The 24,153-nt window shown below is 40.9% G+C and overlaps 1 protein-coding gene across 3 annotated transcripts in view; it reads right to left on the bottom strand.

Moving 5' to 3' along the window:
- The window catches only part of GALNT16 (polypeptide N-acetylgalactosaminyltransferase 16), a 122,274-nt gene that overhangs the window by 34,776 nt on the left and 63,345 nt on the right, over nucleotides 1-24,153 (bottom strand). For all 3 annotated transcript variants that reach the window (XM_043988427.1, XM_043988428.1, XM_043988429.1), the window contains exon 2: nucleotides 3,624-3,781. In XM_043988427.1, the coding sequence (XP_043844362.1) occupies nucleotides 3,624-3,781 (158 nt within the window). The remainder of the gene's footprint in view (nucleotides 1-3,623; nucleotides 3,782-24,153) is intronic.

Here is a 24,153-nt window from a genome sequence, read left to right as displayed (position 1 = left end):
GACTTGCCCTCAAGGTCACACAGCTAGTAAGTATCAAGTGTCTGAGGCCAGATTTGAACTCAGATATTCTTGAATCCAGGGCCAGTGCTTTATCTACTGTGCCACCTAGCTGCCCCCTCCATCCTCAGTCTTGCATAGGAAGCTTCAGCCCTGGACACTAAAAAACCCACCCCTTCCTGGGTTTCCCACTTACATTGCAGCCTACCTCTACTGACTATAGGTCCCAGGTTTTGCCTCCTTCTTACTTCCAAGAACAAAAACCATTCAATCTTTTCTGGTCCTCACTGCGGTCTTTTTTTTTTTTCAGTAGCTGCATTTACTCTCTCATTAGGCCAATGAGACAACTGCTGCTACATTTTTATGGCCATTTTTATTACAATTGCTTTATGACTATTCCGAGCACTGACTATTTTTTCATTACAGCATTTATTACAGTGACAGAAACTTATCATAACAATTTTTGAGCTCATTTTCTACCATGAAAAACAGCCTGAGCCAGGAAGATGAGAGTGCCCCTCCAGCACGTGAGTTCCATAAAAGAAATCCTGAGCCACTTTAAAATAATTCTCCTCCCCTTCCCCCTTCTCCTTTGCAGAGGTGTGAGTGTGAATGTGAGTGTGTGTGTGTATGTGTGTGTGTGTGTGTGTATGTGTGTGTATCCTACAGGTGCAAAATAGTGTATTAACATCACTTTTCCCTTTGTATTGATAGGTTTTGCTGATTTTTTTCCTCTTCTTCCTTTTCTTTTTCTGTTTTAAAATTCTTCTTAAAATTCTTTTATGACCCAGTTTCCTGGGTTATAAATTCTTTTGTTATAAGTCAAAGTTCTTAACCTTCTTTGTGTCATGGACTGCCATAGCAGTCTGGTGAAGCCTATGGACCCCTTCTCAGAAGAATCTTTTTAAAAGCATAAAGTAAAATAGATAGGATTACAAAAGAAATCAATCATATTGAAATGCAATTATCAATATATTAAAAGAAAACAAGTCCAGAGACCCTAAGATAAGAGCCCTTGGTTATGAGGGATGGCTCTCTGGAAGGGGATGAAGGGGAGTAATATGGGAAGAAACCTGGGTAATGTAAAAACAAAAGATATCAATAATGCTATATTTTAAAAATAATTCTCTTTGAAGGGATGAAGGATAATTGGTGGCATGGGGCAGGGAACTTTGGATGATGTTTGTGTGGAGAGTTGTTTGTGCCAAGAACACAGCAACTCATGAATTGTGATGGAGTGGAAAAATTCAGAGTCTGTCTTCCTAACATTTTCCAAGCATCTTTCTACCAACCAGGGAGCAGATATAAGAAGGATGAAGAAAAAAGAACAAGTAGTGGTCTGACAGAGGAGAAGCATTGTTCAGGGCTAAGATTCCAAAGTTTTCAGCCAACTGATCATCTTCACAGAGTTCCGTCATCTCTTTCCACTATCTTCCTATCATCTGGTATCCAGCATAGGGAAATCCTGAAAGAATGGCCCATTTTCTTTCAAGTTCCATCCATGAAGGTTCTGACTCTTCCTTTGGTAAGTCCCTTAGTCTTGTGTGGACATAGAGCAATTAAAGATTTACCCACATGTCACCTTCCCCCTGAATTGCATTTGAAGTATAACCATCTTTGAGAGCAGGTGTTCATCCTGGAATCCTATACCTAAAGGCCTTCTCAGTTCTCAACAACCTGGGGATGTGGCCAAGTCTGTCTTGGTAGTATTTTCCCTCGCTCACTTGGGTTGAAACCTCCATTCTGCAACAAGTAGTTAACTTTGGGCAAATCATATAATCTCTCTGGGCCTCAGTTTCCTCACCTGTAAAATGAAGAGGTTGTGCTAGATTACTCAAAGGGCCCTTCCACTTTTAAATCTATGATCCTATTCAATCACACTAATTATCAGGTAACAGTTGAGTAAGGGTTAGCGGAAAGGCAGCTGAGAACAAGAATGAAAGTTAGATGGGGCTCTGAGAGTTTGTGGAAAATGTCCAGGACCATGGGGGAGGAAATGGAAATGGATAAGGTTGTTGTTCATTTGTTTCAGTTGTGTCTGACTCTTTGTGATCCCATTTAGGGTTTTCTTGGCAAAGATACTAGAGTATTTTGCCAGCTCACACAAGAAATTTTAGTAAGGGCTTCTTAACAACTGAGTTGAAAAGGAGGAGGGAATGGAATTTTCTTAAAATATGGGTTATAGAAAGAAAACTAAGTAAGCAATGACTGATATCCTTGCCTAGACCTTTGGGCTGGGCTTCCAAGCATCTTTCTTTCAGATGTTTTTCTCCAAACTAAATACTGATCAGTGGCAGAATACCACCTTCCCCAAACCTCATCTGTAGATGAGGAAACTAAGGCAAACAGAGTTAAGTGTTTTGACCAGGGTCACACAGCTTAGTAAGTATGAGTTGAGATTTGAACTCAGGAAGATGAGTCTTCCTGATTTTAGGCCTGACACTTTATCCAATGTGCCACCTAAGGTGCCTAATGTATAAGGGAGGGCAGCTAATTCACAGTTTTTCCCAGGACCAGGTTGTGTCACACAAAAATCGTCTCATTTGCCATAGGCTGCCAACTTTGGACCAAGAGGAACATCTGTCAAATGTACAGCCAGGAATGATGTCTGGTCCAACATATTCATTTCTCTTGTTCTGTTGCACAGTATACCCATTCTGCTTTTCCTATGTCTCAGGTTGTAGGGAGGGGTATAGGGCCAATGGGGTGCCTGGGATTTCCTAATCTTCCCCGCCCAACTCTAAAGTAACATAGCTCTAGTGGTATTTGATGACCTCTATTCCCTTGGCCTCTTGCTCAGATTGAATGGTTCAGCTATGGAAAGAGAATAGAGGGTAATGGAAAGAGCACTGGATTGGAAAATAGGAGACCTAGGCCTACCTCTCCTTCATCATGTACCCTAGTCAGGTCACTTCGCTTCACTCGCCTGGGTGTTATCTTCCTCTATAAAATAAGCAGGTCAGGAAGTTGAACTCTGAATAAATGAAAAACCAGTGAAAGTCCTGGAAGAGAGATAATGAATATCTCCCCCTTCACAGCAGAGAGGTAGGAAAATACTAGGCTGAAATGTTGTACATATGGTCAGATAAGGTTTCAGTATTTGATGTTTTTCTTTTGTCATCCAAGAGGTTCAATCTGGGGATGGGTGGAAAATCTTTGTGACAGAAAGACAAAAGACATTAAACAATCTTTAAAAAATGAAATGAACAAGGTGAAATAAACAATCTTTAAGCTCTCTTTTAGTCCTACCATTCCATGTTATCACAGAGAGTGGCCTGGTCTATAAAGGTATTGCATTACATACTAATAAATAAAAGCCACACAAGAAATTTTAGTAGGGGCTTCTTAACAACTGAGTTGAAAGGGAGGGGAGAATGGAATTTTCTTGAAATAAGGGTTATAGAATGAAAACTAAGTAAGCAGTGACTGATATCCTTGCCTAGACCCTTGGGCTGGGCTTCCAAGTGTCTTTCCTTCAGATGTCTTTCTCCAAACTAAATACTGATCAGTGGTAGAATACCACCTTCCCCAAACCTTCCTTCCCAAATAGAAAATTAATGGCCAAAAGTGGAAGTGTGTGGGGTCACAGTTACTGGACTTGTGGGGAAATAAGGATCTGCTGGTACCTGTAATGGCGGGTGTCCCGGATGGGGCGGTCACTGCTTAGTTTGTCACTCTCCAGCTGGTTGAAGGCATGTTGCCTGTAGGGATCCTCTCCAGCCTTTAACAGTTTGGAGGCCAGGTATGCTTTCTCATCAAAGCCTCTCGTAGGGATTTTGGTGACCTGAAAAGGAGATCCAGGAGGGGTGGGAGGAAATGCAAGAATATATAAGGAGGAAATGACACCTGTCATGTGGCCCTGTTGTCAAGCCAGGCTCAAACTCTAAGGGATAGAGTCTGGACACCATGTTGAAGCCAGGGAGAGGACCCATGGGAGTAGTTACCCTGACATGGCATGCATAATACTAGGTGCCTAGTACAGTGCTTGGCTCAACACTAGTCACTCGATAAATATATGATGGATTTGACCCAACAGCAGGTTAAGGTTAAAGCATTGCTAAGGTGTGGACAGGGGGAGCTTATCCACATTTGAGCTGCATCTGAATACAAATGAATGCTCCTAGGTCTGATGTCAGAGCTGCCTGGACTTCAGGACAAAGAAGAGATTGTGCCTTCCCTTGAATATCCTCTTGCTTCTGAAATGGTCCCTTGTCAAAGCTGTTGGGTTATACAGTATGAAGTTGTATAGAACCAATAAGGAATAGACAGGCAAGTACAGCTTTCTTGCTCCTTTTCTCACAACCCTACAGCAGTGCTTGAAGTGGAAGACAAATCAGAAAGTAATAGCTGGTCAATATGTTTAGCTAAAATCATAATAGGATGGTTTCTAGTTCTCCAAAGGGGAAGTAGGATGGTGTCTCACTTCACCCAATGCCTGTCTCCCAACCTAACAATTCAACCATTTCGAAAGTAGGTTGAGAGAAAACTCTTAAATAATTCTGAAGCAATTTATGTATGTAATACTGGAGAGAAGTACACTGGAGAGGATGCCTCTTCAACTCTCTACAACCCCCACACTGGCTGGCATGCTTGCATTTTAAATCTCCCCTTCATGCAGAACTGTACTGCCTCCAATTTAATTCAGTAAGTATTAAGTGTCTGCTGGGAGAGGCAGATGATGGGGCCTTGGAGTCTGGATGACTTGGGTTCAAGTCCTGTGTAATAGGTCTTAGGTAATTCCCCCCACCCTTCAGTGCCCTCTCAAGACTATAAATTACAAATTAACTGCTGACCTGCAACAGTAGAGAGAATTCCCATACTGGGAGCTCTCTACATTTATGAAATCATAAGTCTTAGCAAATATATAAATATATACATGAATAAATTTATATACCTATGAGTATATACATACATATTCATGACACTGTGCTTGGCATCAGGGATATTAACAATCAGGGAATTAAAAAATGAAACAGTACCTGTCTTCAAAGAACTTAGATTCTTCTACGAGTTTTCCACTTTTCCCATCCTCCTCTACTCCAAACAAAATCTCCCTTTCCCCTTTATTATGGTCTCTGGTTGCTTAGTCCCTCCATATTACATCATTCCATATAACCCAACTCTGCCATAACTTGTTTCCACAGACAGTCTTGAACCCATTGTCATTTTAACAATTCATCAGGTAGCAATCTAGAGCCTCCATCCCCCATCCCCCAACTATTATCCTCAGGACTTTTGCTATTCCTGATCTGCCAGTCTTCATTCCTACCATTTGATTTTTGGGTTTCTTTCTTCCCTTCATTTACTTATAGCCTTCCCCAATGCCAATTAATTCTAGGGCTTTCCCTCTGTTATCTATTTCTCATGTTTCCTGTATATAGCTTTCTTTGTATTGTGAGAAAATAATTATTAATAATGGATTAATAATAGATTTCTCCTCCCTCCAATTCCCTCACTCCAGAAAGTTCAGATCTTCTCTGGGACAAACCCAAAGGAACAAAAGAAATGGAGATAGACTCTTTTGTCTAGCTCAGTGAAGGACCCTAGGGATCAAAACACACCTAGATAATGGACTTTGTCTTGAGCAACTTGAGTGTGGGTCTTTTGCATACTTTTCCCAGATGTCATCTGTAGAGTTCATTTTAATGTGGACTGCCTTCAAATCATTTCAACCAATGGAATTGAATGATACTAACCAATTAGCTTTGATCAGTATATACTTGCCTCTATCAAAGGACGATAAGAACTCTGGGAAAAGGCTAGGAGCTCTCTTGGCTCTTGGTTTTCTCTAGGTCTTCTGAATTCTCTTGGGTCTCCTTGAGACCATGTGCTGTCCCATTGGGAGACAGATGGGTAGCCTGGGGCTTTTCTCCTTCTCTGGCTAACTGCCATGGGGAAGCTCTTTCCCTTCTTTCTCTACCATGATGCCTGAGACCATGAGAAATTAGGGAGACCCATGGTCAATCTTTTGCTTATATATCAATAAAATAATGATATGCTTGCCACGAAAACTCATATCAATGGCAATGGTAATTATTTTTTAAAATACAGTATATAAGGAGCAGCTAGGTGGCACAGTGGATAGAGCACCGGCCCAGGAGCCAGGAGTACCTGAGTTCAAATCCGGCCTCAGACACTTAACACTTACTAGCTGTGTGACCCTGGGCAAGTCACTTAACCCTAATTGCCTCACTTAAAAAAAAACAACCTAAAAAACACAGTATATATTTGTTTGCATGTTGTCTCCATAAGATTGTAAGCTTCTTGAGAGCAAAGACTGTCTTTTGCCTCTTTTTGTATCTCTAACACTTATCATGGTGCCTGGCACATAGTAGGTACTTAATAATAATTATATTTTATTTCATTTTCCCAGTTACCTAAGCAATAATAAAGAAATTAGTGAAATTCAGCAACTGCAAAATTATGGTGCAAAATCTTAAGGGTCTTCACTGCTACTCAGCAATCCTTGTACTCTTCTCTTGTTGGCTTGTCATCTCATTCTCCACAACAACTTTTCTAAATTATTTCCCTTCTCAAGGTAACACGTTCACTCCTATCCCCTTTCTTTCTAACAGATACCCTAACTCTGTTCTTCACTGAAAAGATTGAGGCCACCTGTGTTCTTCCAGACTTCAAAGTTTCTCAACATCAATAAATCACACAATCAATCAACATTTATTAAGTACTTATTATGTGCCAGGTAATTGCTAAGCATCAACAACCCCTCTCTTTTTCTTCCCTTCTTTCTCAGAGGAAGAAGTAAACCTGAACCTGGCAAAAGTCTTAATCCCTTTACTTGTGTCTGACTGCCTGTGCCCTTGATCCCTCCAGAAGCTTTCTCTAGCAGTCATCTTCCCAATCTTATACATGTTTCCTTTCCATCAACTTTTCTCCATTCTCCTGGACTCATGTTCTGTTCTTCCTAGTCCTAAAAAAATTCTTCCCTTGAATTTATTCAGCTACCCTCTCATCTGTTTCCACTCCAGAATGGCAAGACTTCTGGAACAAGTTGTCTGTGCTTCCTCATGGGCAGATAGGTGGTGCCATGGATAGAGCACCAGTCCTGGAGTCAAGAAGACAGAGTCCTTTTCCCAAATTAAAATCTGGTGTCAGATACTTGTGAGATGTGGGACCCTGGGCAAGTCACTTAGCCTTGTTTGCCTCAGTTTACTTATCTGCAAAATGAACTGGAGAAGGAAATGGCAAACCACTTCAGTATGTTTGCCAAGAAAACTCCAAATGGGGTTCCTAAGAGTTAGACATGACTGTGAAATGACTTATCAACAACAAAAACACTTCCTTGTTGCCTTTTCTATGCCTGGTAATCTGCCAAAACTGATTTTTAATGACCCCTTCTTTGCTAAATCAACAGGATTTTTCGGTGTCCTCACTCTCCCTGATCTTTCTGCAGCATTTGATACCATTGGACACTCTCTCAGATGCTCTCTTCTTTTGTGTAAGAGATACCTAAAACTTTTAATTCTTTAATCATTCTTTCTCTGTTCTCTTTGCTATGAATACCCCTTCCTTTTGATTCCCAAACTTAAATTTTCTAGCACTGACCTCTACTCTGAGCTCCCAGCCAATATCCTCATTTGTCAACAGGACACACTTAAGGGGTGGGAAAAAAAGCTTATTGTTTTTCCCCATAAATCACTAGGCAGATACAAAATATATTCAGAGTAGATGGAAGGGATCCTGAAATGGGAAGGCATTAGCAGCTGGTGGAAAGGAGAACTGGGAAAGATCTCTTGGAGTAGGTAGGACTTGTGCTGAATCCTGAAAGAAATAAGAGAAACTAAGAGGTGGAGATGAGAAAGTAAAGCATTCTAGGTGTGGGAGACAGTAAAAGCAAGAGCATGGAGGTGGGAGATGGAGTGTCATGTTCAAGGAACTGCAAAGAGCCTAATATTGCTAGAACACAGAATCTATGGAGTATAAGAAGTATAAGAAGATTGGAAAGGTAGAAAGGTCCCAGATTGTGAAGCACCTTAAATGCTATAAAAGGAATTTACATTTGATTCTAGGGGTAATAGGAAGCCATTGAATTCCACTGAGCCAGGAAGGTGACATAGTCAGACCCATGCTTTACATAAATCACCTTGACAACTCTTTGAGTGGAGGATAGATTAGAGTGGGGAGAGATTTGAGGCAGGGAGACCAATTAGAAGGCTACTGCAATGGTCCAGGTGTGAGGTGATGAGGACCTGAGCCAGGTTTGTAGCTAGCTATAGGAGTAGAAAGAAGGGGCCATATATAAGATGTCATATGAAGTTAAAACAATTAGAATTGTCAATGAATTAGATATGTAGGGTGAGGGTGAATGAGGAATAGAAGTTAACACTGATGTTAGAAGCCTGGGTGATTAAGAGGATAATGGTACTCTGTATGTCCCTGAGGACACTGGGAAGAGTGGAGGGTTTGGGGAAAAGATGAGTTCTGGTTTGGACATGTTGGATTTGAGATGCCCAAAGGACACCCGATTCAAGATGTCCAAAACACATTTGGTAATGTGGGAGTGCAGCTCAGGAGAGAGACTAAGACTGGATATATAATAATAATAATAACAACAACAACAACACTACTAGCTAGCATTTACATACCAATTTGAGGTTTGTAAAGTACTTTACAAATATTATTTCATCTTATTCTCACAACAATCCTGGCAGGAAGGTACTATATCCTCATTTTACAAATGAGGAAAGTGAGGTAGACAGAAGCTAAATGACTTGTCCAGGGTCATGCAGCCAGTTACATGCAGGCAATTCTGCTATAATACAATATATATATTCACTGAGGGCAGCTAGGTGGTTCAGTGGATAAAGCACTGGCCCTGGATTCAGGAGGACCTGAGTTCAAATCCAGCCTTAGACACTTGACACTTACTAGCTGTGTGACCCTGGGCAAGTTACTTAAAGTTACTTAACCCTCACCCCCCCATATATATATACATACATACATATATATATATACACATATATATAATATACATATATGTACATATATTCACCAAAAAACATCCTTATGAAAAATTGTGCAATAAAAAAACACACATCACAAAGGTAAAAATGGGGCTTAGTCATGATGCTAAAAACTTCATAAGTGACACATTTAAAAAGATAGGAACATAGATAAAATGTTGTATGGTATTATATATGAGAAATGGTTAAGAAATACATTAAGACTAGAATAAATAGCAGCCTCAGGCTGCCACTCAGCCTGCATCCCAGGCTTCAAGAGCGAGTTGGATGGCTGCATCTCACCTTTGGGCCAGAGCCTCCAGAAAGAGTAAGGGGAGGGTGGTACAGACCAGCCCTTCTCACCTGACAGTTCCTACTGCACCAGAATATGTACAGCAAATATGGACACTTTACCTTATCAAAGACCTAAAGTTTGCTTTAGGAAGTGGGCATCTGAAAGGTTGCAGCTTGTGAGTTACTGGGAAATAGTTTTCTGCATTTTCTGTTCCTTGAAGAAGAAATCTCACAGAAGCAAACTCAAAATATGACATGCTCAGAATGCTCCCAAATATACCAAATTGCATTGGAACAGTTTCACTCTTTTTTTCTTTTTAATAAATTGTATCTGAGACTGAATTTGAACTCAGGTCATCCTGACTCCAAATCTAATACTTGATCAGCTGCAATATGTAGGTGCCTTATAAGGAATCATCCTTGGGCTGATCATTGAACCCATGGGACCTGATGAGCTCACCAAGTGAAATGGTATAGATAGAAAAGAGAAGATAGAGTTTTGGGGGCTACCCAAGGTTAGTTGCTTAGCACTGGAAAAGATCTAGCAAAGGAGATTGAGAAGAACAAGTCAAAAGGAGGAGAACCAGGAGAAAGCAGGGTCTTGAAAACCTAGTAAGGAGAGACTATCCAGGAGATCAACAGTGTCAAATGCTATTTATCCACCACATGCCTCATTCTTTTTCATGCACATGCAGTTCATGCAGTTCCTGGCATGCCCTCCTTTCACCCTTCCATCCAAACTCCCTCATCCTCACCCTGCCCCAGTCAATGCCTACTAGCCCTTTAAAATCTCATCATATGCCACTTTTATGAGTAAATTTTGGAGGCAGTGTGAAAAGACAAGAATACTAATACATTGTTGGTGGAGCTGTGAATTAATACAATCATTCTGGAAAGCAGTTTGGAATTATGCAAAGAAAGTGTCTAAAATGTTCATACCCTTCAACTCAGAGATTTCAGGCATGTATCTCAAGGAAATGATTGACAAAAAGTACCATATACACTAAAATATTCATAGCAGCACTTTATGTGGTAATAAAGAACTGAATAAAATAGATGCCCATTGATTGGGGAATAGTGAAACAAAATGTGGTACATGAGTGAAGTTTCTTATTCTGTAAGAAACAACAAAACATGATCAATACAGTGAAGCAGGAAAAGACTTACATGAATTGAGATAATTAAAGTTAACAAAACCAAGGAAACAATATACACACTGATTGCTACAATGCAAATAAAAAAGAACAATCACAAAACAATTGAAAATGAATGCTGTGAAACCTTGGCTCTGAAAATGCCATCCCCTGACTCTTTGCAGAGGTGGGGGCCTCATCCATGGCTGTGGTTTGGAAAATTACACATTGTTATGGTGTTAGGATTTAACTGGACAGCTAAACTACAGGACAGAGGTCTGGGGTAACTCTCCTTAGAAGCTAAACTTGAGGACACCTTGAGCAGCAAGAGAGATGAGCCTATTAGGCGTGGCTGCTGCCCGAGTGGCACCAGGGGGACGGAAATGGCTCCAGAGAACAGAGCAGCCGCCCCTTGCTGGACTTCTCCCAGCCCACCTCCAATAAGGGCTCAAGTGGTCACCCCATCTATCATTGATAAAAGCTATAGCCTTTCTCTCATTCAAGGAGATAGGTATCTCAGAAAATCATCTCTGTGCCATCTCCCCTCAAGACTTCTCTCAAGGTCTCCTTTCTCTAGCGCTTAAATAAAAGATTATTTTATTCTAATTGGATTTGTCTGCAACAGGGTGTAATTCTTTAAAGAGGAATACCTAAGGACCCCCTGCAACCAATTTTCACCTGTGACACATATAATATAAAATCTTTTCCATTTATTGATTGGTTTTGTTTGTTATTTTTAGACTTTTGGAAGGAATATGGGTTAGGTTACAGGGGAAATCCAGTTGATTTTGTGTGTGTGTGTGTGTGAGGCAATTGGGGTTAAGTGCCTTGCCCAGGGTCACACAGCTAGTAAGTGTTAAGTGTCTGAGGCCGGAATGGAACTCAGGTCCTTCTGAATCCAGGGCCGGTGCTCTATCCACTGCACCACCTAGCTACCCCTAATCCAGTTGGTTTTTTAAAAAAGATATAAATAAAAATTTCTTTTTAAAAGTCTAATCAAACACTACTTTTTTATGTAAAGACTTTCCTTCCCTTTTCCCAGTCAATAACAACCCATCCCCGCTTCAACCTCACATTCAGGTGAGCTCCCCAAGGGCAGGAACCATGTTTTCACTATTCTTCGTATCCTCAGGGCTTGATAAATGTTTGTTGACTGTCACAGAGCATGCAGTGATACCTCTTTGTGAATTTACCACACATTATTCTATGCTTCACTTATTTGTGTATTGGTCATTTTCTTCGAGTCTCATATAAACTATGTATGTTGTACAGCTCTTAGCTCAGGGCACTGTATATAATAGGCATTTAATAAATATTTGAACAAGTATGACCTGCTCAGTACTAAAATAGATGAAAGTCTCTGCCCTTGAGGTACTTTATAGTACATTTGGAGAGGTAAGACTAACATAGTTGATACTACACACAACACAGATTACAAAAACCCTGGGGTCTCTGGACATGAGACCATAAACCCAAGATTTTCTAAGACAGTCTTGGTTTCAAGTACTCTGTCCTGTTGTTTCCCCAAACAATGGAAATATCATAGACATGCCAACATTTTGGCAAATAGTATTGGAATGTGTGATGTCAGTAAATGTTATAATAAGAATACACATAAGCCACAGAAGAATGTGAGTTACAAAAAGAGAATCACAGGAAGCAAAATCATGATTTGGAAGAGTTTGGGACCAGACCTGTGATGTGATCAGGGTTGTTTGTTGTTGTTCAGTCCCGTCCAACTCTTTGTGACCGGGTGGACCATACTATCCATGGGGTTTTCTTGACAAATATACTGGAGTGGTTTGCCATTTCCTTCTTCTCTAAGTTGGGTAGGGATTGAGGGGGGTGGATCTCTAAGGGGAGGATCGAAGGGGGAACTCTAGGGAGGGGAACTGCCTCTAAGGGGGCACTGAGAGATTGATTACTTGCCCAGGGTCACATAGCCAGTATGTTTTAGAGGTAGCTTTTGCACTTGGGTCTTCCTGACTCTAAGGCAAGTTCCTTTCTATGCCAACTCTTCATAATTATTACTATAATATTATGATTATTCATCTAAATATTCATATCAGTGAATACCATGTAGTACATCTATATGGGCTACATAGTGGCATAAACATGGTATGGGTGCCATGGCACTGGTTATGACTGACCTCAACTTTTCTGGTCATGATCAATCAATCAATCAATCAATCAATAAACATTTATTCAGTTCTACAATGTTCCAGACACTGTGTTAGGGATACTAAAAGATGCAAAAGAAAGTTCCCTCTCAAGGAGCTTACGATCCAATGGGAGAGACAACATGCAAACAATATATATGTAGCAAGCTATATATAGGATAAATAGGATATAATTAACAAAGGGCAGATTGTATGCATGCATATAAAAAGCTTCATTATTTTGACAGCAAGGCAAAACTGTTTGACCATGTATTCCAATTTGGGTATAAGCAAAGCCCACTCTTGCTTCCCCCATATACATTTGACCCAAGGGTGGCATTTTTGTACCAATCTTTCTAATGAATAATTTAAAAATTCTTCAAAAATAAACAACTCAAATAAATAATTAACAAGATAACAACAGTAAGATGAAGGTAGGCAGCACTTATTCCAAGGCACCAACTTGGATCCCTGGCAAATTGCCCAAGTGACTTGTGGTTAGGGCCCTAAGAATACTAAGAACTACATCCAAATCTCAGCAGGAACAAAAGGTTTTTATAGAATCTTAAAGTTGGAAAAGACCTCAGAGGTGATTGAGGTTCATCTGTAATTGAACAGAGATTTCTTTCTTTTTTTTTTTTAAGTAAGGCAATTGGGGTTAAGTGACTAGTCACACAGCTAGTAAGTGTTAAGTGTCTGAGGTCGGATTTGAACTCAGGTACTCCTGACTCCAGGGCCGGTGCTGTATCCACTGCACCACCTAGCTGCCCCTTTTTTCTTGTACAACATCACTGGCCACTAGTCATCCTGCCTTTGCTCGAAGACTTCCATCAATGAACAATCCACCACCTCCTGAAGCAATTCATTCCACCCTTGGTCAGCTCTAATTGTTAGGATGTTTTTTCTTGTTTTTTTTAGGATGTTTTTTCTTAATACTGATTCATTAAAATAGTTTCAGCCAGATAGTGTCTTTAAGAAGCACATTAGCTACAATGATGAGAAACAGATTGCTGATCAGGGACAAAGAGTGCCTGGGCCTCAGTTTCTTCATCTATAAAATGACAAAATGACAAAATGACTAGACTAAGTTCAATTCAATTCAAGCAGCACTCATTCTCTGTGCAAGGAACTGTGCTAGGTTATGGGGATGTGAAGTCAAAACCAAAATAGCCTCTTCCCTCAAGGAGCTTATATTCAACTAGGGAAAACAACAAGTCAGCCACAACTCCTTTGATTCTATGATGTTCAAGGCAAGCATATGACAGCTGCCAAATCCATCAGTTTTACACAAAGGAACCTCATCTCCCAAATCAGGCAGCCCCTATCCCAGTCTTTCAGGGCAACGTCCAAGCCAGAGCTTCAGTGATCCACAGGCTCTATCCCATCTGGAGTGCTTCAAGCCAACATAATGACTTTGTTCTACAAAAGATGCACTTTCATTTCGATGGCATAAGTTTTGGTTCATCACATGGAATCCATTTCATATGTGAAACTCCATCTCCTGTCTCTATGCTTTTTCACTGGCTCTCTCCCACACCTCTCTCTCCTTACCACCACCTCTTGGAAGTCCTAGTCTTCCTCATGACTCAACTCTGGTGCCCCTTCTCCACAAGGTGCCTCCTGGTCCCCACAGTTGCTACTTCCTTCTCATGCCTTCTGGTCCTTCTCAGTCCCTTTACTGACTCTTCATCCATGTCATGCTCACTAACCATGTGTGCCCCAAGGCTCTATCCTATACTCTCTTCTCTCTTCCTTCTATATTCTCTTTGCTATTCATTGCTATACAGATCTTATCCAATCTTAGTCTCTCTCCCAAGCTCTAGGCTCACATCACCAACATTCTTTTGGGTAGCTTGTAGGCATCTCAAACTCAACAAGCCCAGAGTAGTACTTTGTGGGAGGTGAAGAGGTTCTTCAGGACGTTTCGGCTATGTTTCTGAAGACCCTTTAAAAAGCAAGTGGCGGGGCGGCTAGGTGGTGCAGTGGATAAAGCACCGGCCCTGGATTCAGGAGTACCTGAGTTCAAATCTGGCCTCAGATACTTGATACTTACTAGCTGTGTGACTCTGGGCAAGTCACTTAACCCCCATTGCCCTGCAAAAAAAAAAAAAAAAGCCAAGTGGCTCAGGGGCAGCTAGGTGGTACAGTGGATAGAACACTGGCCCTGGATTCAGAAGGACCTCAGTTCAATTCCAGCCTCAGACACTTTATTAGCTGTGTGACCCTGGGCAAGTCACTTAACCCCAATTGCCTCACCAAAAAAACAAAAAACCAACAAAAAAAAAGCAAGTGGCTCCTGAGGAATGAGTTAAGGCAAGGGCAGCTCTGAGGATTGTGGGCTCTGGAAATAGAGAAGAGGAAGAGCTATGGAAGAAGAACCCAGTTCTGGAGAAGAGATCACTTCTTACATCTTGGGGAAGAATTTCTCTGCCCTCTTTAGCAGCCATGGCATCTTGCAGCTGAGCTACTTGCTCAGGAGGAGAGACTGTGGCCGGCAGGAAGTAAACACCATAAGAGCTGTGGGGGGGGGGGGCATGCAGCATGAGGACAGTGTGAGAAAAATAAAGAGCATTCAGGCCCCAAAGCATAGGAGGTGTGAGTTACTTTGGCCACATGTGTTTTCTAAGTGTGAAGCTCTCTACAATGTGTGTGCCCACTTTTCTCACTGACACGGATTTTTTTTTTTTTAAGAAGAATGTGTCTCAGGAGATGTTTTGTATCTATTGTTCTTATGATAGCATCTCCAGAAATGACTTTGCTTTGAACTAATTGTGTCTGCCAGCTGATTATTAAAGATAAGCGTACCAGTGAGGGCTCATGAGTTATAGTTTTAGAAGTGGGTATCCCTGAGTATCTTGATATCCTGGAACTTGCTTCCCATTGGGCACAATCACCTCCTGGAACCCAACCTGAGAGTTCAAGTTGGAGGGTGATCCCTAAGGATACTACAATACACACCTATGAATAGAAATAAATAAATATGCATACACACATATATATGTGTGTGCATGTGTATATATATATATATATATATATATATATATGAGTTTATGCTTACAGTAAGACAAGCATATCAACCATGTGGTTTTGAGAAATTATTTGTACTAATAAGATGAGCAACAATACAGGACAGGTATTCAGCCCATGTGAGCATACTGTTCTTTTTGTGGAGGGGGCAATGAGGGTTAAGTGACTTGCCCAGGGTCACACAGCTAGTGAGTGTCAGGTGTCTGAGGCCAGATTTGAACTCAGGTCCTCCAAGGCCAGCGCTTTATCCACTGATCCACCTAGCTGCCCCAGAAGATACTGGACTTATAGCATTATATGCTGGGTACCCTTGAAGTTGAGTCTCTCTATCTTGAATAGTTCTTAGCTGAGAGTTCTAGCAAATCTGTCCTGGAGACCTATCTCACTCTGGGTTCCAACATTTTGGAAGGTGTGTCCACTTTGGATCAGTCAAGCTTCAAGGACAGGCAATGATCTCTGGAAAAAAACAATAACACCATGCTGCTTTGAAGCTTGGTTCTTATAATTTTCTGGGAAGGGGCATGGCTATGTCTAATTGGTGCCTTCAAATATTACATTTTATTCATTTGTTGACAAAGTTCATACAGAATATCTGTATCAAGGCAATATTGGCAGGTTAGCTGAATGAATTTCTGGAGGTAGGTTCTGACGAACTAATTGTGAGGAAGTGGAGATAAATCTAGATGGAATTCCCCACTTCCTTCTCCCCTGCCCCAAGCAAATTGTTTGAATGTTACAAACACTACAGAAATAAAATATGTAATGCACATTGCATATTCTACAGACTCAGTTTACCTATCTAATATACTTGGATTTCTATTTCTATTCTAATTGGACAGGAGGGATGCTCCAGACTTTTACAACCCTCAGGGTAACCATGACCCAGAAAAAGCCCTGAGAATTAGAGGCACTCCAAGTCCAGATGGTACCCACTGGGTATGCATGAGTTATCAGCACATTTCAGCCACCTTTAGCCGTGATGCCTGCATTCCAACCATCACCTTTGACCCCAATATCAAGCTCATAGCCTTCTGATTGGTAAGAAGCCCTCAGGCGTCTGATTGGTAAGCCTTTACCTTATCTTACCCAAACATACACTCATAATGCCACTTACTGTCATTTTCATGCTGTATTATTGCTCAAGTATCCTCTGTCCCTTTTCTTCTCCTTCTGGTCATATTCCACCCCCCACTCCAAGCCAATGCCCAGGGACATAGAATAAAGGTGGAAAAGATTTCAGTTTCTTCCTCTTACCACAATGAGACAGAAAACTGCTGGGTGTAAGCTTGCTTGGTACTTCAGTGCAGAACAAGACCACCATCCCCACCTACTATAATAATATTGAGTGCCTCCAGCTTTAGACCAAATAAAATCAACATTACCATTCCTAGGAATGACACGCCAATCAATGACTCCATTCACCATTTCCTCTGACTTCCTGTCTAAAACTTTCCTCCCCTTTTGTTTGTTGATTTCCCCTATGAGAAACTAAGCTCCTCAAAGGCAGGAACTGTTTTGCTCACTTGCATTTGTATCCCTAGTCCTTAGAACAGTGGCAGGCACGTTGTCAGTAATAAATGCTCATTCATTCATTCATTCAATTTCTCATTCCTCCATTAATGCAACATCAACCTGCCCCACAAGGTACCTTTGGGGGTTTCGTTTCAGGGACCAGAAGGGCAGCAGAAATGTTCTATTCCCTTCCAAGTCAATGCTGCTGCAACCCAGGGACATAGAATAAAGAGGGAAATTTGCATTGCCTTATGTTCCCTTAATGTGACAGAAAATTGCTGGGTGTAGACTTGCTTGGTACCCCAGTACAGAACAAGACTCTCATCCAGACCCTACTGTAATGAAATTGAATCCCTCTAGCTTTAGACCAAAGCGAGTTGATGGCTAGTACTTCAGAGCTCAGCACTGAGAAAAAGGAGCAAGTTTTTAATCTGGTCTCCAAATTCAGCATCATTTCTTGGCTCAAAAATGATCTCATTTCATGGCTCAGTTGGGAATTTGCCTGATGCTGTCATGCTTTGGACTGAGCATGAGCTTGGAGAGGCTGCTATGCTTGTTACTCCAAAGAACATGAAGGTGGGGGGTTGGGTGAGAACAAAAAAAAAAACCCCAAAAACCCTCCCACAAAAACCCAACCTGTTTAAGATGTTCAGTTCTGGTGAACAATATCCAAATAGAATGCTGGGGAGGGAGAAGCATGTCAGCCCCTTAACCCCACTGCAACAATTACATAGAAGATCCAGTTAGGGCTGGATTGTATCTTCTTTGTCATGCTAACCCCATAAACATCCTGACCAACCTCTTCAGCAAACAGGGACAACATCCTATCTCTGATAGTGAAAGGAGGGAGTAATTGTATCATTTCCTTCTTTAGAGTGTCTACATTTATTCAGATGTATAGGATGGCTCCTAGATTTAGAACTAGAAGTGTTCTTATCCATTATCTAGTCCAGTCCTCTCATTTTACAGATGAGGAAACTGAGACCCACAGAGATGAACTGCTCTATTTCAAACCACACAAGTAGTATGTGGCAGAGCCAGGAGGCAGACATGATATAGTGAAAAAAAATTGGATCTGGAATTAGAGATCCTAGGTTAAAATTCTGCTTCTGATGTTGACCATCTATATGACCAAGTCATTTAACGTTCTTAAACCTCAGTTATCTTATCTATAAAATGAGGAGGTCCAACTGGATGGACTCGGAGGCCCTCTTAAACTCTGTGCTTCAATGAATACAAATTCTTTTACTCCATAATCCAGGTCTCTTTCCACCGCCCATAATGTTTAAATATAGCAGCTAGATGGTGGATAGAGTGGATAGAGCGCTGGACCTGGAGTCAAAAAGACTTCTCTTCCTAAATTCAAATCTGGATTCAGACTCTTATTAGTTTTGTGCCCCTGGGCAAGTCACTTAACCTTGTTTTGTCTCAGTCTCCTCATCTATAAAATGAGCTGGAGAAGGAAATGGCAAACTGCTCCAGTATATTTGCCAAGAATACCCCAAATAGGGTCATGACTGAACAACAACAAACATAAGAAATGTTGCCTTAGCTTAAGTAGGGGATTTGCTGGGGGCTGATCAGCTCTATGAATCACTGCCCACCAGGAGAGCCAGATGATTGGCTCCCTCACCTCCCAGGATATAGCAATAGCAGCATCTCCTCTGGAGTCCTGGCAGCCATAATGCAGCTATATCAGCTGGAGCAATAGGAGGGCCTAAATTATTTTTGCCACTTCCACAGCTAAGTATGGAGGGTGGAATGGAGAGTCAGGAAGACTCAGGGGTCCCTGGGTTTAGGCACTTAGTAACTGTATTTCCCTTAGGCAAATAACCTTAACCTCTCTAAACCTCATCTTTTTCATCTGTAAAATAACAATAAGAGCAGCTCACGGAGAGGCTGGCTCAAATAAGATCGTGCATGTAAAGCACTTCATAAACCTTTGAGAGCTGTGTTCTTATCAGCTATTGATGTTGTTGTTGTCATTCATCTGTGGGGCTGCCTGACAGTAGGTTCTGATTCCCCTCCCCACAGAGATCTGTAGTTCCAAGGGTGGACTTAGGCCCCGTAAGGGGCTTCTCTTGATGTTCTGTTGCTGGGCAGGAATTGTTATAGCTCTGGTTTCTGCACTCTTACTGCCCTCAACCCCTCTCATCCCATCTTTCAGTCATTCTTCTGCTTTTTTTTTTTTTAGTGAGGCAATTGGGGTTAAGCGACTTGCCCAGGGTCACACAGCTTGTAAGTATTAGGTGTCTGAGGCTGGATTTGAACTCAGGTACTCCTGAATCCAGGGCCAGTGCTCTATCCACTGTACCACCTAGCTGCCCCCATTCTTCTGCTTTTGAGAAGAGTGGCATAATTAGGGCAGCTGCCCTGGTGTATCTCTTCCAATGTGGGTCACCTCCTAACCTGGAAGGGAAGGACTCTTTTGTGGCCCCTCTCACCCAAGATATCAGGTCTGATAAGAGTGGCAGATTTAATTTTCCATACTTTTCCAATTCCAAAATCATGGTGGTTGGTTTGGGGGGTTTTGTGTGTGTTGTTTGTTGGTTTTTTACCCACAAGAGTCCTTTTGACTCCCTCCTTGTCTGGTGTTGTTCTGATGACAAGAATGATTATATACCACATCACACAGATGATCCACACACTCACACCAATGGCTATTGGCTATTGAACACCAGTATTCTAGGAGTCAATAGTACCAAGTTTCATTCTGACCCACTACTGGACTTTAAAATCCTTGATTTAACAACATTAAAATAGAGAAGCAAATTAGATGCATATCACTTCCTTTTACACAGTCTAAGGCCAGGCTAAGAGGTCAGCTAGGTGGTGTAGAGGATAGAGTTCTGGGCCTTGAGTCAGGAAAATTCATCTTCCTGAGTTCAAATATGGCCTCAGGCATTTACTAGTTGTGTGCCCCTGGGCAAGTCACTTAACTCTGTTTGCCACAGTTTCCTCATCTATAAAATGAGCTAGAGAAGGAAATGGCAAACCACTCCAGTATCTCTGCCAAGAAAACCCCAAATGGGGTCACAAAGAGTGAGACACAATAGAAAAACGACAAAGCCAAGACCAAACTGGTCTTCTTACTCTTCTTCATACAAAATACTCCATTATCTCCTATCTCTGTTCCTTTATATTTGCTGTCTCCCAGGCCTAGAATGTTCTTGATCCTCATCTCTACCTCTTAAAATCAGTTTCCTCCAAGATTCAGCTCAAGCATCACTTTCTGCATGAAACCTTTCCTGATCTCCTTAGCAGCTAAGTGCTCCCTCCCTCTAAATTTGCATGTAAATATAATGTATATAGTATATAGACATATATGTATTTATAATGCTTTGTCTTTGGTGCATAATTTCTGTTTTAGATAGGTTTGAAAGGTGGTAGGGATCAGAGAAAATGCCTGGTCCTCCATCTTGTTCAGAAGTCTAGGTTGGTACTTTTTTTAAAGGGCACCAGTTCCCTTTGTTCCACATATGAAGCAGTATAAACTCCAATGCTCAAGAACCACTCAGGTCAGTCTGCAGCTCTCAGGTGTCCTGTGGCATTTCCCAGATCAGGTCACAAATAAGCTAGATAGCTAGGTCTCAGACTGGTACATGGCCTCTCTTTTTTCTTTATTTTAACACCATTACAACTAGGCATCTGTGCTACATGTGAAAATTGTATCTCTCTTCCTTAAAAAGGATTTTTGTATTTGTATCCTCTTTGCCTAACACAATTCATGGCACTTAAATGATTGTTGATAAGTAAAAGCAGCCTGAGATGTGTACGGGACAGAGACAGAGTCCAGACAAGCCAAAAAACAGACACAGTGAAAGGAAATCTAGTGCATACCATCAATCAAAGCAGGGTACTGTTACAACAACCTATGCCCCTGGGCTACTTCCTTTTGAATCTACAACTCTACCTTCTTCAAGAAGCCTTTTCTGCTCCCTCTTCAGGTTAGTGCTGGCCCTCTGTTGATTAGTCCCAATTTATTTTGCCTATATCTTATTTGTACAAAGTTATTTACATGTTGTTTCCCCTATTGGATGGTGAGCTCCTTGGGGGCAGTGACTGGGTTTTTTGTTTGTATTTGTTTTTGCCCTTCTTTGTATTTGCAGTACCTGGCACATAGTAGGAGCTTAATTAAAGCTTGTTGACTCAGAAATGAGCAGGGAAAGGATATTGGCACTTAAGCCATTTTTGTTTGTTTGTTTGCTTGTTTTTTTAATGGAACAGACTAACTAGAATTTGGAAACAGGTAGTCATTTTTTTTCTGCCTCAACAAAAATGGAAACACAGATTGGTAGCTTTGGGTGTGTATTCCAAAGTGCTAAGTGCTGCTTTCAGATGCTTCCTGCACTATTGTTAGAGACACAGAGTTAAGGCAAGAATAGGACTGCTGACCATTTTGTAGGCTGGGTACAATAAACATAATGTCATCTCCAAACAAGAATCTCTGTAGTCAGTTGGCCAATAAATATTAAGTGCCTACTATGTGCCAAGCACTGTGCTGAGTTTTAGGGATATAAATATGAAAAAGAAAGATAATCCCTGCCCTCAAGGAGCTTACAATGTGACAGGAAGACAACACACAAAAGGAAGCTGAAAGAAGGAGGGTTGGGAGATGACCTGACAAATGGCTTCCTGAAGATACAGACAGAAAGAAGGTACAGCTTCACTATCACAGGTGAAAGGGAAGGCATTGTCTGGTGGTGTTACCATGCACCCTGGTATTGCTGACAGAATGCAGAAAGAAATCACAGCCCTGGCCCCTGGCACAGTGAAAATTAAGATCATTATTTCTCCTGAACATGATTATTCCATCTGGATTGGTTCTCTCTACCTTCCTGCAGATATGGATCAGCAAGCAGGGATATGATGAATCTGGCCCATCCATTGTCCATCACAAATGCCTCTTAACAGACTGCTAGCACATCTATAACATTTGTTACATGAGTATTCACAAAGTATAAATTTGCACTGGCAAATATATACCTCATGTTAGCATCATGAGACCAGAATAAGCCTTCTTTGAAAAGAAATTTATCCTTGAGGAAGCTGGTATTAGTCTGATATTAGACCCATATCAGCACTTTTTAGATTGTTGAATCATTACTGATTTGACCACGTATTCAAGTTATCAGTTGTTTGCTTGCTTTACATTTTAGCATATCTTGTATACATCTTTGATTTAAATTGTGCTACAGGTCACTTCATGTGACAGTTAAGGCTAAGAGTTAATGTCTATAGAGAGTTGATCTGATAATATGGCATATTATCTCTGTGGCCTCCTCTGTCTTGAAATCTTATATGATGCCCATCCTCTAAAGGACTTTGTAAACCTTAGAGCACTATATAAAAATCAGATGTTATTACTATCTTTATATAATCTATCTGGCTGGTTAATACTCATCAGCTGTACAGTTTAATTCTATAAAATATCAGATCAGTTGTTGTTGTGTCATTTTCAGTCATGTCCAACTCTTAATTTTTTTTTTTTGGCAGAGCAATGAGGGTTAAGTGGCTTACCCAGGGTCACACAGCTAGTAAGTGTCAAGTGTCTGAGGTCAGATTTGAACTCAGGTCATCCTGAATCCAGGGCCAGTGCTTTATCCACTATGCCACCTAGCCACCCCTTGTGTCCAACTCTTCATGAGGTTTTCTTGGCAGATACTGGAGTGGTTTGCCATTTCTTTCTCCAGCTTATTTTACAGATGAAGAAATTAAGGCAAACCCGGGTAAGTGAGTTGCCCAGGGCCACACAGCTATTAAGTGTCTGAGGCTAGATTTGAATTCAGGAAGACTCCAGGCCTGACTCCAGGCCCAGCACTCTACCCATTGTGCCACCTTGCTACCCATATCAGATCTCCACAGGGTATCTAAAGGTCAGATTTCCAGCACCTAAAAGAGTTTACTTGCAGAATCTCTCTTCTAAGCCTGGCAAGAGTTGATTAACTTTATGTTACATCTTGCCACTATCCTAGCACTATTTTATCCAAAGCTAACATATTGAATCTAAGCCTTAAAAAGCAGTGTTGTTTTTTTCTTAACTCACTATTTTCCCCCAGTGTCATGAGGCTGTTACTTAACCTTGAGTTGCAAAAATGTTTGCATTTACAACCTAGTTATAATTTGTACAGCTAGTTAATTTATGTAAGATTTTTGTACATTGCCTTAATGTTCTCAAATGCCAAAATTTGTAAATCATCTTGAGTTGAGAATTGTAATGCCATTGCACAAATAAAAATAAAAATGCTCAAGTAAACTGAAAAAAAAAAGTGGGGTCTTGTAGAATCTCACTATCAATAGAGATTTCTTCTTCTCTTTGGACTTCAAATAAGACATACCCTGTGATACCTACAAACTCCTTTGGTAAGCATATATCTCCCTTTTTGATTCCTCAATTATTGATACTAAGGACTATTAAATAATACTCTCTGTGGCCTCCTCTGTCTTAAAATTTTGTATGGTGCTCATCCTCCAAAGCATTTTGTAAACCTTAAAGTACTATATAAATGTCAATTGTTATTACTATCATTACATAATCTATTGTTATTCTTTTCTTAACATTTGTGTGGGAGGTACCTTATTTAAGGAGAACTTTTAATGTTGTATTTTCCTCTAGCAAGTCAAATGTGCTTCTTTGTAATCAAGGAATAATAGACACAATGGGATCTTATTTTTTCTCCTTGGCACTCAGTCAATTGGGTAGATGTGAAAATGTGGTTTGCTGCAGAAAATTGTCTGTAAAAGACTGGCTATTCAGTAAACAAGTTGCTTATTGTTATAGGACCTTCTCAGGACAAACCATGTGCACTCAAAAAAGAGGTCAACTCGGTCACCCAAAGAAAAACAAAGTGGATGAATAATGTATATTGCACAAATTATATTAAGAAGCTGAATATTGATTTAGGCCACTTGTCCATATATATCTTGGGGGGTTTCTACTTATGGTCAAGGAGCACAGAATTGAAGAGGAAGGGGAGGAGGAGGAAGAGGATGGGCTGAGTCACATGTGGGAAACTGTACAGTACTTTCAGTGATCCCAAGATGTTCTCTGGATAAAACCCTATCATTTAA

The sequence above is a fragment of the Dromiciops gliroides genome, chromosome 2, assembly GCF_019393635.1.
Source record: "Dromiciops gliroides isolate mDroGli1 chromosome 2, mDroGli1.pri, whole genome shotgun sequence".
Taxonomy (NCBI): domain Eukaryota; kingdom Metazoa; phylum Chordata; class Mammalia; order Microbiotheria; family Microbiotheriidae; genus Dromiciops; species Dromiciops gliroides.
The sequence above is the reverse complement of the archived record's forward strand: the minus strand, read 5'-3'. Positions and strand labels throughout refer to the sequence as shown.